Here is a 12,959-nt window from a genome sequence, read left to right as displayed (position 1 = left end):
TGCCGCAACCCTTTGAGCGATGTGGGAACCCCTTCCCCTCATCTTCTATGGTTATGCTGTTCATCCCCTCAACCCTGCTCGTCGAGATACCCGCTACTCCAGTCGTACCAACCGCGATCGTCTCAGCGTCGTAACCGAGGCGTCCACGGACGATCAAGCACATAGAGACGTTGTTTCTCTCGAAGTCGGCGATGAAGTTTATGCTTTTGAGAAGTATACTCCAAAGGGAAAGGAAGTAGGAGGTGTATGGTATCGTGGGTGCGTCTTCATTGTCCCCCATTTGACTAATTATTCACTTTAATTATTGCTATAGGTATGTCGTCTGCACAACTCGCAGACCTCCGATTACATTGGCACTGGCTGGTGATCCGTCTTCCCGATCCAGTCCACAGATAGAGGAACCTCAACAAGTCTTCATTGGCATCTTTCCTGCATCACATATCCATGTCCGTGATCAGCTTTCGGATGCTGAGGGTCGTCTACCGAACATTGCTCATTTCCTAAATGGAAATAATGCATCGAGTACAGGTCCCGGTGAACCATATTCTGCAGCTTGGAATAGAGAAAGGATACACCCTGGAATGGATCCACTTAGGGAGGAAGAGGAGGAGATTGAAACAGTTGCAACAGCCAGTAGAAAATCATTTAGACTTGGTCCACCCCCCGACCAGGCCAGCATCTCCAAATTCGGCCCACCGGTCTACTACACGAAGAGTTTAAGGTCGACCTCTCCTGAAGAGTCAAAACCTCTACCTCCCCGTCCCTCACTGAAGTCTGGGGACGACACGTTCTCTGGAGCGACCCAACCAATCATAGACGAGATTGCCTCCGCGCTGCGTGAATGGCACTCGCTCATGTTTCGATATCTGGCTAGAAGAGATTATAAGCTTTTTCACACTGTCCGCGATCACATAGAAGCCTTGCATCTAGGTCGCCGGCAGCTTCTAGCGCAGACTTTGAGTGCTGAAGAAACAATTAATCTTCGACGTGACTGTGTGACTCGGCTGGTTTCCGGAAATCTTGTACAAGGACTGGATGTTATCGTCAGACATTCGACGTGGGGCGGTCTCGTTACTGTCGATGTGGAAGGCGAGATCGATATTCGAAGCTGGGTCAGTGCCGTACGGATGTATGCTATGCAGCTGTCGCTGGCCTACTTGAACGTTTCGAACAATGAAAATCCTGTTCGACCATTAAATTATTCCTCTGTCGACCAAAGTCTCCCTGGTCCCTTGCCCACCCCGGCTAGTTCTGCATTCCCAGAATTGCAACACCGTAAAACACAATCACGTTCCGCTGTCGTGCGGCCACAGTCGATCCAAAAGTCTTTTGCGGTGAAGTTCTATCACGTATTCCTTGATGTACGCGCGTTTGTCGCGTCACTCTGTTCCCCAGGAGAGACAGCCGAACTCTTTTTTTCACTCTACCGAAAACAAGAGGGAAGATGGCAATTCATCAGCGAAGATTTTTGCGCTGTACTGAATCACAACGGTGTCCTCGCTCGTGACCCCTCCCATCGCATTCGAACCCTCTTTGTCGATCTCGCACCATCTGACCTTCAAGATTCGATTTACCTCGTTTGCCGGATAGTCCGCAATGGCTCGCTAAAATTGGGTAATAATATGAGCTCGGGAGTCGTGGACAAGGAACGCAAAGGCTCTGAGGCGTCAACAAGATTTGAGGTCGGAACTTCCACTGGGTACGCGGACAGCTTTGGCCCAGTTTCTCCAGGAAGTCCCCGCACGCTCGCGGTATACGACAACGTCGTGCAATTTAGACGACCCTTCGGGTGTGCTGTAGTTGAACTTACGCAACTTGGTAAAATGGTCGCGGACGGTGCTGATGTTTCACCAAACAAAGAATATACCATGCCCATCTATGTCCCTACGCACGAGGTATCCTTCTCAATGTTGCACCACAATATCATCGAGAACATCACGAAGGAATTCGAGAAGTCGTCAAGGTAATCCTATGTCCGTTCAACGATAACTTGCTTACACATGACACTTTAGGGCCGAAATGTTAGCAGTATCCGTCAAGGTTTTCTATGGCGACTCTTCGACGATTGTGCGGGAAAATACGTCCATCCTGCAGGACACACCACATACTTTCCGTCTGGGTTTCCCGGACGTTGTATTCCCCGGTGATGTCAGAAATGAGCTCTACATCAAGTTGTGGAGTGGTTCCTTCTTTCCTGTCAACAATCGCCTTAGTGTTGGTACCTTTGCGCGGGGCCCATCCCCGCTCTTAAATGTGCAGGTGACGGTTGAAGTGCGAGACCAGGAGGGCCGTCTGATGGAAAATGCCATTTCAGAAGGTAGCGGGGAGCCATTGATGACGCAGTTTCACTCCATGATCTTTTCACGTTGCAACGAACCGACCTTTGGTGAGCTCGTCAAAATCAAACTGCCTCCGGAAGGAATGCCTCAATGGCATCTTTTTTTCACATTCCGTAATCGTACCAACAAAGAGCGCGCAAGCCCACATGCATTTGCCTTCCTTCCCCTCTTCTCAGATTCACGAGCGTTCGTGCAGGACGGGGGGCACACCTTGATCATGTACCGTGCCGATAAACTTAACCAAATCACTCCCGAGATGTATCTAGGCGCGACCTCTTCACTACTTGCCGATCAAAAGCCAGAACAAGTACCTATCCCTCCAGATATGCAGCGTTTCGCACCGCCCACGAAGGATACGATGACGATCAGGACATCCCTCTGCTCGACCAAGCTAACGCAGAACCCCGTCTTACTCAATTTGCTCAATTGGGAGAGCATCTCAGACTGTGACATTCTCTCCACGATTTTGTACAACTTCACCTTTGTCGGTGAAGTCGAAATCGTCAAATTCTTACGTGACATTTTCGATTCCCTCTTCGCCATTCTGATATCAGATATCAATTCATCCGGCGAGATGAACCACTTGGTGTTCAACGCCCTTGTCTTCGTGCTCGGCATTATTCAAGATCGGCGTTTCAGCAATTTCCGTCCCGTGTTAGATGTGTACATAGAGAAGCACTTCACTTGTGCCGTTGCTTCGTCTCACATCATTTCCTCAATGAATGCGCTCTTAACTAACCCAGCTAATGAGAATGCAGGAAAGCTTCGTTCCGCTCTCAAAGTTTGGCACTACATAATGAAGTTCATAGTGCGTGCTCGCGAGCTTCAGAAAGCCAAGGAAGCTGGTATGGGTGGAGGTGCTATGGCTGAGCATTTCGAGGGGAATTTCAGACGAGAGTTGCGGTCCCACTTGACTGAAGTGAACCGCATGATGTCCACTACCACCCTACCGTCAATAATCGGAACGCAGACCCTCGCCCTCCAGAATTTTACCTCCATCCTCCCTGAACTGTCCCAGGTTTTTTCCACTCTCGATCTGGTGGCCTTCGTGAGGGAGTTTGCAAATGCCGTGACTCCAGGCAAAGGAAAGATCACCACCTGGAAACTTATCATGTATCTCCAAGTCGTCAAAGGGTTTTTGTTCGACTTCCCACAATCACGCAAATTATTGGTAGGTGAGGTCGCTTCCTGGATAAGACCTCATTTCGGCCAGTACGACGAATATACGCACACGCGTTCCAATAGTACTGACGCTACGCAGGAGGCCGCACAAGATACTGCTAGAATTGGATGGTTAGAGAACATCAGGCTCTGCGTTACCATTGTAGCACTCATGCTTGACAAGTTGCAACATGAGTTGGTTTCACCCGACGTAGTTCAAGATCGCAAAAGGCTCAAAGTTGAACAAGAAAACGTCGAGAATCTCTTGCCATTATTACCGAGGTGTGTTTACTTCTATCTATCCCTTTCACCTTCACCCGCATTTACGTGTGATATCAGACTTTTGGATTCATATCGAGAATTTCAGAGTCCGCCAACTTTAGAGGCCCTGACTCGCCTCCGCACCCCCTCGACTGTGAAGGCCGCCATACCAGTTCCCTTTCCCGAATCTTACCCATTCTCGCTCCTTGCATATTACCCAGAGGTTGAGAAAACATCATTGAGGGTTCAACCTCATGCTGAGCAGTTATTCAATCCTGGACTGGGCGAAATTGCTATCGTTTTTCTGGTACTACTACTATCTTCGCCCACCAAGGACATCCTCAACTTTTTAGAGGATAGCCTTGCCATCGAAGGACGTGAAAGATCTGTCACCCTGTTATCGCACTTCTTTACAGTTGCGACGTCAATTTTGGAGAACGATGCATTCCCCAAAACCTGGCTCAATGTCAACATTTTGGCTCACAAGGTGCTGGTGCGAATGTTAGACCCTGTGTCTAATTTGCTATTGAAAGAGTTTATACCACCGGAAGATATGGAATCCCAGTTTAATCCTACGTTGTGGAGAGAAGCTTTTTATATGATACTGAAGCTTCTCTCTTCGGAGAAACTTGTGATTGAAGAGTTTAGTCCACAGGTGAGCACTTCTCATGATCTTCAGAATGTTGTGCTGACGACTTTTGTATAGAAACGGCGTGCTGTGTGGCGTCTGGCAGGTGACATTCGAGGTGAAGGTGCTGCGATAATGTTCAATCTTTGGCAGGCCCTTGGATGGGCTGAACATACTGTCATTGAGGGAGAACCTCCTCTACGTTATGGAGTGAGTCCAGCACAAGTCAAATGAACCTTCTCTGAACATGCATCCAATCTACATAGGGATACCAGGTCTATTTGAGCTCTCTTGCAGGCCATGTGGTGAACTTATGCCTCAGCCATCACGAACAGTTGCGAAATAATGCGGTGCAGATGTTGTTCAGTATGATTCTCTCTGAATACCACCAGTCCGGACACTTCGACGAGATTGAAAATGAACTTGTCACTCGCCTGGACCACCTATTCATGTCGGACAGCAAAGGAGATGATATATCTGGGACATTTATAACTCAATTGCGCCACCTGTTCGCCCACTCCGATGTGGATGAGCAGCTCCGGAAACGAATTTCGGAGTTCCTGGATTCTGTCGATCTATTCTTGGAACTTCTATTAAGCGTTCGTGCTCTTCCAGGAGGCGAGGAATTCGCAGACGAACGTGTCATAGCAACAGTGAGTCCGGCCCCGTGCATTTGCAATGAATGACCAAGCTCAAATACGTGTAGTTACGTCTCATGAACTTCATCCGGAGGATAGGACGTGATGGAATATACATCAAGTATGTTCATCAACTAGTCAATGTAAGTCTAACCCCCTACCATGAGTCGTACATGATCTTAGTGTCTTCCTGCAGATGCACCTCCAATCTCAAAATTACGTCGAGGCGGCACTCACTTTGAAACTCCATTCAGATCTATATAAATGGGATCTGAATAATTTCGTGGGACCGATGGACGATCTCGGCTTACCCCAGCAGTCACAATTTCATAGAAAGGAAACACTCTGTCTTTTGGTTCTAGACTACCTAGGTTTGCATAATTTTACAGAATCTTGTTTTGTTGACAATGCTGATCAAGACCAACAGGAAGAGGGAAGGCCTGGGAATATGCCGTTGACATATGCCGAGAATTGGCCCAACAGCACTCTGACTTTACCTATAATTAGTAGGCTCACTCCCTTGCACGATCTGTGCATCGCCGTTAAACCTTTGGTAGCGCTCGACTTTCCGAAATTCTTCGACATCAAGCTACTCTTCTAGAGCATATTGTGACGGACCAACGGTATTACTCAGATTACTACTTGGTCTCATTCTACGGAAATTTTCCGGCGGCGATACGGGATAAGCGTTTCATTGTGAGTGTCTGGTCCATTTCTTTGTTTACGCGAAGCTTTTGATGGTGTACATTTAGTACCGCGGATACGAATGGGAAAAGTTTGGAGCTTTCTGCGAAAGAATGCTCAATAAACACCCTGGCGCACAATTGCTGAAGACTATCGGCGACCCCCCGGCCGACATTCGCGACCAATACATTCAATGTACTGCAGTTATCCCTGAACCTAACCGGGAACTGCCTGTCTTTACAAACCCTGACGTGCCGACGGCGGTTCGAGCCTATTACGAGCACAGGCAAGTATATAAGAGCAAACATAATTATATCTACAAACACTGACTAAAACATGTAGTGCCATTAATCTGTTCTCCACATCGCGACAGGTAACGCGAACTAGAGATCGGATGGAGGAGGTATGGATTGAAAAGGTGTATTATACTACGGAGGATACATTCCCAACTGTCCTCCGTCGATCGCAGGTTGTGGCAATGGAAGTGGAAGAGATATCGCCCATTGAGAATGCCTTGGAGGAGGTAGAGCAGAAAACAAAGGAACTAACGTCGTTGGAGATGAAGTACCAGTCGCTGGCCAACACAAGCCAGGAAGTTTCCACCAATGCGTTAGCCATGACACTGAACTCCGTCGTTGATACTCCCCCGGACACTGGAATACCCGCATACAGGCAACAATTTTTCACGCCTGAATATATTGCTCGGAACCCTGGCCGTAGTGAACTCGTCGAGAAGTTGCGATCGGCCGTCGATGACCAAGTAGGTCCTTCCCTGACGATTGTGTGTTACTTCTTATGAACGTTGATCTAGGCTCGGATTATTGAACGCTGCCTGAAACTTCATGGACAGATGTGCCCTCAAGAGTTCCTTCCGTTCCAAGAAACGTTGGGGAAATTCTTCAGGAAAAATTTCCGCGAAGAAATTGCTCGTTTGGGCTTGGAGGATCCTGGGGAGACGGATACCATTTCGCCTTCCATCCGCTCTGGGCCACAGGATAGAAGTACAACGTCTCAGTATCAATCTTCGCAATATCAATCCTCTATATATCCGGCATCTGTTTCGGGGGCTACGTCAGCTTCCTCGGCACGGAGAATCCCATACACCTTGCCCGGACTCCAATTCGGGGGATCGTCCGCTTTGGCCCCTCCTCCACTCTCCCCGCAGTCTTGCGTAGATCCAGACATGCATACATCAGGATATGGTATCATCAACACTCAGACACCCCTACAACAACATCTAGCTCACCTAGCTCGGCATGGCATCAACGGTGTCTCTTCAGCTCCAGGAGAGTCGCAAGGCGGCAGCGACTCCTTCTCTGCTGAGTCGCCGAATAATTCGTTTGTGAATGTAGGAAATGGGATTCATGGCAGTCTCGCCGGCGGGGCTGCACAGTCGTCTTCTGCTTCCGTCATAAACTCCAACGTAGGAGGAAGTACCAGCTCTATCGCGGGGTCTATTAAAGGGCGTATTTCGCGATTAGGGAGCCTGAATTTCGGTCGTCGCGGGGGATCATGATACCTTTCTTTGATACCCGTGTTTCATTGTTTCCTGCTTGTTCTTTTGACTAGTTAAGCTTATTAGTTGTAGCCCTGCTTTCATAATTTCCATTTACTCCTATACTTACTATTCGTCCTAAGGTTGTTGTTACCTTTCTGCATGCTTGATTTAGTTCTCTGGACAGTCAAGCTCGTATTAGTGTCTTTTTTTTTGCACGCTCAGAAATTCCAGGAGATAGAAGCGGCCGTCAGTCTTTTTTTTACGAGCCCAAATCACAGTAACTCAAGGACAACCCGGTAAAAAGAGGTAAAGAAACACTGTTAACATACTGTACACGGAGGGAACCTACATCCATACTCAAAAAGCGATCTTTTGTACAATTTAGAACGAACATACACGACTGCCGAGTCCATGCGAGAGATAGAGAGAGGCGAAAGAAAGACCAATAGAAAGGAAGAGTGGGGATGAATAATCCGTCAGCCCCCTAAACGTACAAGCCGGAAACACGGATGCGCGATCTCATAAGAATGGAGGGGTTTTCGATATAGAAAAAGAAGAAATTCCCGAGTAACGAGGGTAAATTTCGGCGTCTAAAAGGCGTGAGAGACATTAATCTCGCGATGGTCAGAAACGGAAAAAACTTTCTTGTTTAGTCTGCGTAGAAAGGAGGAAGCGTTGAAGGTAAGGATGTTTCTCTTGGGTATTGAAGCGAATCCGTGGAATAGTTATACTGGTAATCTGTATGACTGTTTTGCATGCCGCGCCCTGCAGAGCTATCAGAGGGCTCCGCTAGATGGAAGGCCGCCAATGTAGGGTAGTCCTCCAAACCCATATCGCCAGTTCCATTTTCGGCCCAGTTGTTGAAAGACGAGGCCTCCCCATGAGTAGAACCGCGGTCCGATATGGGCGTCGGGTCGGAGGGGTATAATGGGTAATGCTGAAGAGTATCATAGGCATGTTCGGGGTGGTGCGGGACACATACTTCACTGCCGTCCTGTGTCGACAACAGCAAGATCGAACGATCATCGAAAGACGGCTCAAATTTCGGGATCAAGGGCGCAGTCTGTGCTGATTTAGGCAGGCCATGAGATGCGGGATGATGGCCGACGTGATCGTCATAAGGTGGATAATCATCATTGGGTTCGGAAGGCAGAGAGGCAGAAGAATCGGTTGGGGAAGATTGGATGTATACGGACTTTGACACGAAATATTAATAAGGTGGTAATTTCAGGCGGAAAACGGGATACTCACATATTTCGAGAGAACCTTCTCTAGGGCCTGACCAAGAAGGGACCATTCAAAAACCTTGAGGTCCTTCTCGATATTCCTTGGTTTTGGGTCCGGGAATTTCATGATGCGCTGGAAAAATGACTCGAAACCTGCCTTGTGCTTGGACACAGTTGTGGGCCTCAAACCCTCCAAGTTACGCCTCAACCTGTTCTTCTCTTCCACGGGAAACTCGTCGTTTGTGAGTCGCTCCAAGAGGTAGAGAACATCCACGGACGTGACATAGTGCGAATCGGTGTCACCTCTGTAGATGCACGAGATGACACTATCATTATCCTGGTAGTCTTCTTGTCTGATGGACTGGCAGGAGACCATGAGTTTGCGACCATCCTGGACTTTCTGGAAGCGAACGAGACGACGGCCAGCACGGACCTCTGAAGGGTCCCAGTTGAGACACATGGAGCCGAGCGGGGTCAGGAGCTCAAGGATTGGGGTCTGAGGGTATAGATCCTCGCCAATGTCTTTGGAAGAAGCGAATTTTGAGCGCATGAGGGAGTTTGCCCTGATACGGCGAGGTGCGCCTTTAAGTGGGCGAGATTTCTGAAGGGCGACAAAATGAGCAGGGGTGCTCACCGCTGGAATGACTGGGCGAGCACCGGAAGTGGTTGCTGCGCGGCGACGGAGAGCAGGTGAATCTGAGAACGGGGGAGAGTTTGCGTGAACCAAGTCCAACGAAGCCTGCCGCCTATGCCCGCTGTTACCATCGACTGGTTCTGACTTGGGAGAGGGACAACTTGTTTTTGAGCGGTCTATATGCCGCAAAAGGGAGAATAAGATAGGTAATCGACATTAAGCGGATCGAGACTCACCAGATAACCAGTACGAAAAGTCACCAAAGGTGGCTGAATGGAGGAGCTGATTGTGCTCGTCCAAAGCCTGAACTGTGAGCAAGACTTTGTCCGATAGATTGGAGGGGTCCAAAGAAGGGATAGTAGCGTCGAGCTGCCACCTCCCGTAGTTGATATTTGGGAGCTCCCTAACCGTTGTGGCTACTGCTTTGGAACCTACGACGAGACGAACGAAGATAGAATGTGAAGAACCTTGATTGAAATGGATGCGGACTGTTATAGGGACACCTTTTTCGCCCTCATGGGGAGAATAATCGAGAACATGGAACATTTCGTTGGGAGAAGTAGTGGAGGGGCACAAAGGGGACGACATATGGGAAGGTGAGCTGGTAGAAGTTGAGGACATAGGAATAAAAAGGAACGAGAAGAGCCACAATACGAGGGGGGGCGGGGGACAGGCGCTTACTCGATAAAAGGGGTGGTGAGCCTCGTGCCAAAAATTGCCTTTTCTAGTAAACAAAGATTTATCTACAAGCCACACTTTGGGGGTCCGGGGATCCGGATTACTCCTCCAGGGCATCCTCTTTGAAAATGGCAACTTTTCCGACCCCGTCTTCCCTTATCACGCCTCGATACATTCCATGTCCGTTCATCCGAAGGCTCACTGTGTCAGTGGCATTGTAAGTGGCAGCCAAGTCGTCCAGGCCCAACCCTCACTCACCATTGCCTTCATTCTCCAGAACGATCACACCACCGATACCTCCATCTACCAAAAGTTCCTCGAGTACGGTCTCGGACGCGACATCGATGGTCTCGCCCAGAAATTTGACCCGGTGAGCAATCGTAGCGGCCGCGGCATGACGGATAAAATACTAATGTGTGTTAGTGGGGGAAAGAGGAAGCATACATGCAGCTTACATCGCCATCGCCAGTACCAGAGATCCCTATCGCACGTTCCGTGCTCCGCCCAATGATCTTGTTCCAAATAGATTGCAAGCCACCGACCTCCCAAGCTTCGGCCCAAAAGCCACTTGCCATAAGCGGTGTATCACCAATTCGCCCAACCAGCTTGTTCGTTCTGCCACCGGTCGAAGTGACAGTACAGATACAACCATTGACGTCGAGTGCAACGGCACCCACTGTACCTTTAGGACTCATCTCAGGGACAGCATTGACCTCCCCAGTACCTGCCGTTTTGCCTGCACCCGGAGGATAAGGTTCGTCAGGCAGTCCCAACCCTCGACGGTGCTCCTTCCATCGCCTTTCTGTAAAGAAATATGACGGATCGACCATTTCTACCCCGAGCTGCTCTCCGATCGACTCCGCAGCGAAACTAGACAGAAATGTATGAGGTGCGAGGGAGGGTTCAACGTATAGAGCTCTCGCAAGTTTGGAAGGGTTCCGAGTGTGGGCCAACAGGGTTAATCCAAGACCTCTCCGAGATGGAGGTATTCCCGGATGCGAAGATGGAGGTTTGGAGAGCATTATTGAGGACTCTAATTCGTTCTACTAGTGTGTCAAAACTATCCATTCTCTGCAATCGTCCCCATACCTTGCCATCGACATTGAACACAGCTCCTTTCCCAGCGTTAAACAACTCATTATCTGAACAGGCGCTCCCTGTTAGCAACACCTGTAGTTACAGAAGGTAAGAATAAAAACTATGCCTTCCATGGTCACAACTGCCGCTACTGCAGCATCCATAGCCTCTCCTCCCTCGCTGAGAACCTTGTAGCCTGCATTGAGTGCATCGTGTAGTGCAGCACGGTAGGCTGCGATTTGGTCGGGTGTAATAACCCTCTTGATGACTGTTTCAGCCCCTCCATGAATAATGAGCACGAATTTCTTCCCATTCGCAGAAGACGACGCCTTTTCAGACATTAGATCTCTGAGTACGTGGAAGACAAGGGTGAGAGCACCAAGTTCATATTTATATGGTAGAAGGCAACCGAACGGCGCCTAATGATTTTCCGGCGGTTTCTGAGCGGTATCAGGCGGTATCATTGGTATGCGCATCAACAACGTATCATTACAGTGAAGAGTGAAAATATGATATCCCTTATCAACCGCCTCCAGAGCCCTTCGCAAGGGCAGACTTGAGTCGCTGGCGGAGAGGACTCATGCCTTCGCTGGTAGTCGCACCACGGCTTTCCTCAGGTTTCGATACCATGTCTGAACGTGCTCGTTCGATCCCAGTTTCACCATCTACAACGACATCTACATGTTCAACCACCATTGCGATCCGTGTCCACCGTCTGTAGCGAGTATACTAGTAAAATATTTCAGTAGAAGGATGGCGGTAATAATGACCACGAACCTTGCCCATTCCACCCTTACTACTCTTCTTCTCCCATTTGTTATCACCATAAATCCATCCATCAGGATCTGTTACAAGGTCTTCGTCCTCTCCTTCATCTTCGCCGTCATCTACAGCTTCCCCATCGTTATTATCGCCTTTGCCGGAACTTGCAGTTGTACTGCTATTATTGCTATTCATTTCCTTCATCTTCTTCATCAACAATCCTGTACTTGTGGTCTCTTCTTTCGTGCTCGGCAGAGGTCTTTCCACCCGACTGAGAACACCATCTTCTCGCCTCACAACAACCGTCCATTCAGGTTCTTCCCACCTCCAATTTGCAGTCCTTTTGACACGTCGTCCTTGTTGGTCATGTAGGTATACAACGCTATCCTCGGGCAGTGTAAATAGATTGGGAGGCGCTACAGGCTGCTGGGACTGCGTTGACCAAGAGGGGCGTTCGGATGGCAACAAGGCAGCTGAGAAGTCCAGACCCATCCACCTTTTGAACTAGTATAAGCAGCTGCTTGGAGAAGCTAATCAATACCTCACCATCGTTGGTTCTCATAAATGGTAAATAAAAAGCGTAGGTTGTTTTCTTGTTCCATCGGCTTTGTAACTGCGAAGGTTTCTATAGGCTGAGGAGGAGGAAGGGGCTGTCCGGACAGGAAAGACCAAGTGTGGTAAGCACACCATCGGCACCAGGCACTGCAGCTGACTGAAGAACGAATAACGATGGCCCAGGGGGAGCACCATGATAATGCAACTAAGAGAGAGTAAGGCTGAGGAGGAAGCTATATGATGTGGTTCGTACCAGTGCCGAGAAACCCGACTATAATCCAGAGGGGTATGTAATGCGTGAGGGCGAGATACGGGATATACAAGAGAGCGCAGACTCTCAGCAGCACGCTCCGAGAAGGAATAGGCCGTATCATTTCTTTAAAACTAGGGACGAAAGTCTGAATTGCGGTGAGGTCGGCAATGGCTGATTGTAGCGCGTTTTCGGTAATTGGTGGTAAAGTGCTTCGTTCATTCGTGGCGCTCGTTTTGGCGACAAACCAGACAAAGAGAATTGCAACTGGTAGAAAATATCTGGAGTGAGTCCCATTATTAGCGTCAATCGAGCACTCTAGAGGAATGAATTGACAAACCGTACGGTTATATCCATGAAGAGACAGATTGCCCACCAAGCTGCTATTGACAGGAAGCTGTCGTACCAAGAAGTTGACCAAGAAAGGACTTGTGTGACATATCGTATAGCAGACAAGGAAGGAGCGAGTCTGATGAGTACGGCTGTCAGTGGGTATGGGACCGAGTTGAGAAAGTCGTGCAAAGCCATGGACAAGTGGCGGCGGTCACACCACAGTGACGAGCGCGTC

At 48.9% G+C, this 12,959-nt stretch overlaps 4 protein-coding genes across 4 annotated transcripts; 1 reads left to right on the top strand and 3 right to left on the bottom strand.

Moving 5' to 3' along the window:
- Positions 1-19: 19 nt before the first annotated feature.
- On the top strand, positions 20-7,227 carry E1B28_009925 (uncharacterized protein; the record flags this gene model as incomplete). Its single annotated transcript, XM_043154855.1, has 13 exons — positions 20-258; positions 314-1,963; positions 2,013-3,782; positions 3,840-4,416; positions 4,468-4,599; positions 4,656-5,042; positions 5,096-5,170; positions 5,224-5,398; positions 5,455-5,533; positions 5,585-5,723; positions 5,780-5,997; positions 6,054-6,471; positions 6,523-7,227. The coding sequence occupies 13 exons, from the start codon at positions 20-22 to the stop codon at positions 7,225-7,227; spliced, it is 6,564 nt and encodes a 2,187-aa protein (XP_043007313.1).
- Positions 7,228-7,858: 631 nt separating this feature from the next.
- E1B28_009924 (uncharacterized protein) lies at positions 7,859-9,690 on the bottom strand (the record flags this gene model as incomplete). Its single annotated transcript, XM_043154854.1, has 3 exons — positions 7,859-8,404; positions 8,461-9,245; positions 9,306-9,690. 3 exons carry the CDS (start codon positions 9,688-9,690, stop codon positions 7,859-7,861), a joined length of 1,716 nt encoding a protein of 571 aa, XP_043007312.1.
- A 157-nt stretch (positions 9,691-9,847) lies between these two features.
- On the bottom strand, positions 9,848-11,212 carry E1B28_009923 (uncharacterized protein; the record flags this gene model as incomplete). The annotated part of the gene is made up of 6 exons (XM_043154853.1): positions 9,848-9,948; positions 10,006-10,156; positions 10,203-10,790; positions 10,837-10,889; positions 10,952-11,153; positions 11,204-11,212. 6 exons carry the CDS (start codon positions 11,210-11,212, stop codon positions 9,848-9,850), a joined length of 1,104 nt encoding a protein of 367 aa, XP_043007311.1.
- Positions 11,213-11,267: 55 nt separating this feature from the next.
- Positions 11,268-12,941, bottom strand: E1B28_009922 (uncharacterized protein). Its single transcript, XM_043154852.1, has 4 exons — positions 12,732-12,941; positions 12,133-12,672; positions 11,602-12,082; positions 11,268-11,553 (listed from the first exon to the last, which is right to left on the bottom strand). The coding sequence occupies exons 2-4, from the start codon at positions 12,186-12,188 to the stop codon at positions 11,347-11,349; spliced, it is 744 nt and encodes a 247-aa protein (XP_043007310.1). The 5' UTR covers positions 12,189-12,672; positions 12,732-12,941; the 3' UTR covers positions 11,268-11,346.
- Positions 12,942-12,959: the final 18 nt, after the last annotated feature.

Source organism: Marasmius oreades, chromosome 6, assembly GCF_018924745.1.
Source record: "Marasmius oreades isolate 03SP1 chromosome 6, whole genome shotgun sequence".
In the NCBI taxonomy this organism is placed as follows: Eukaryota; Fungi; Basidiomycota; class Agaricomycetes; order Agaricales; family Marasmiaceae; genus Marasmius; species Marasmius oreades.
The sequence above is the reverse complement of the archived record's forward strand: the minus strand, read 5'-3'. Positions and strand labels throughout refer to the sequence as shown.

What these genes read in the sequence shown, in the direction of transcription:
- E1B28_009922 (XM_043154852.1), bottom strand. Translation starts at nt 12,188, where the DNA reads ATGGAACAAGAAAACAACCTACGCTTTTTATTTACCATTTATGAGAAC. An exon ending in ATTTATGAGAACCAACGATG is followed by an intron (nt 12,083 to 12,132) that starts GTGAGGTATTGA and finishes CTAGTTCAAAAG; the next exon opens with GTGGATGGGTCTGGACTTCT. An exon ending in GTAAGGGTGGAATGGGCAAG is followed by an intron (nt 11,554 to 11,601) that starts GTTCGTGGTCAT and finishes ATATTTTACTAG; the next exon opens with TATACTCGCTACAGACGGTG.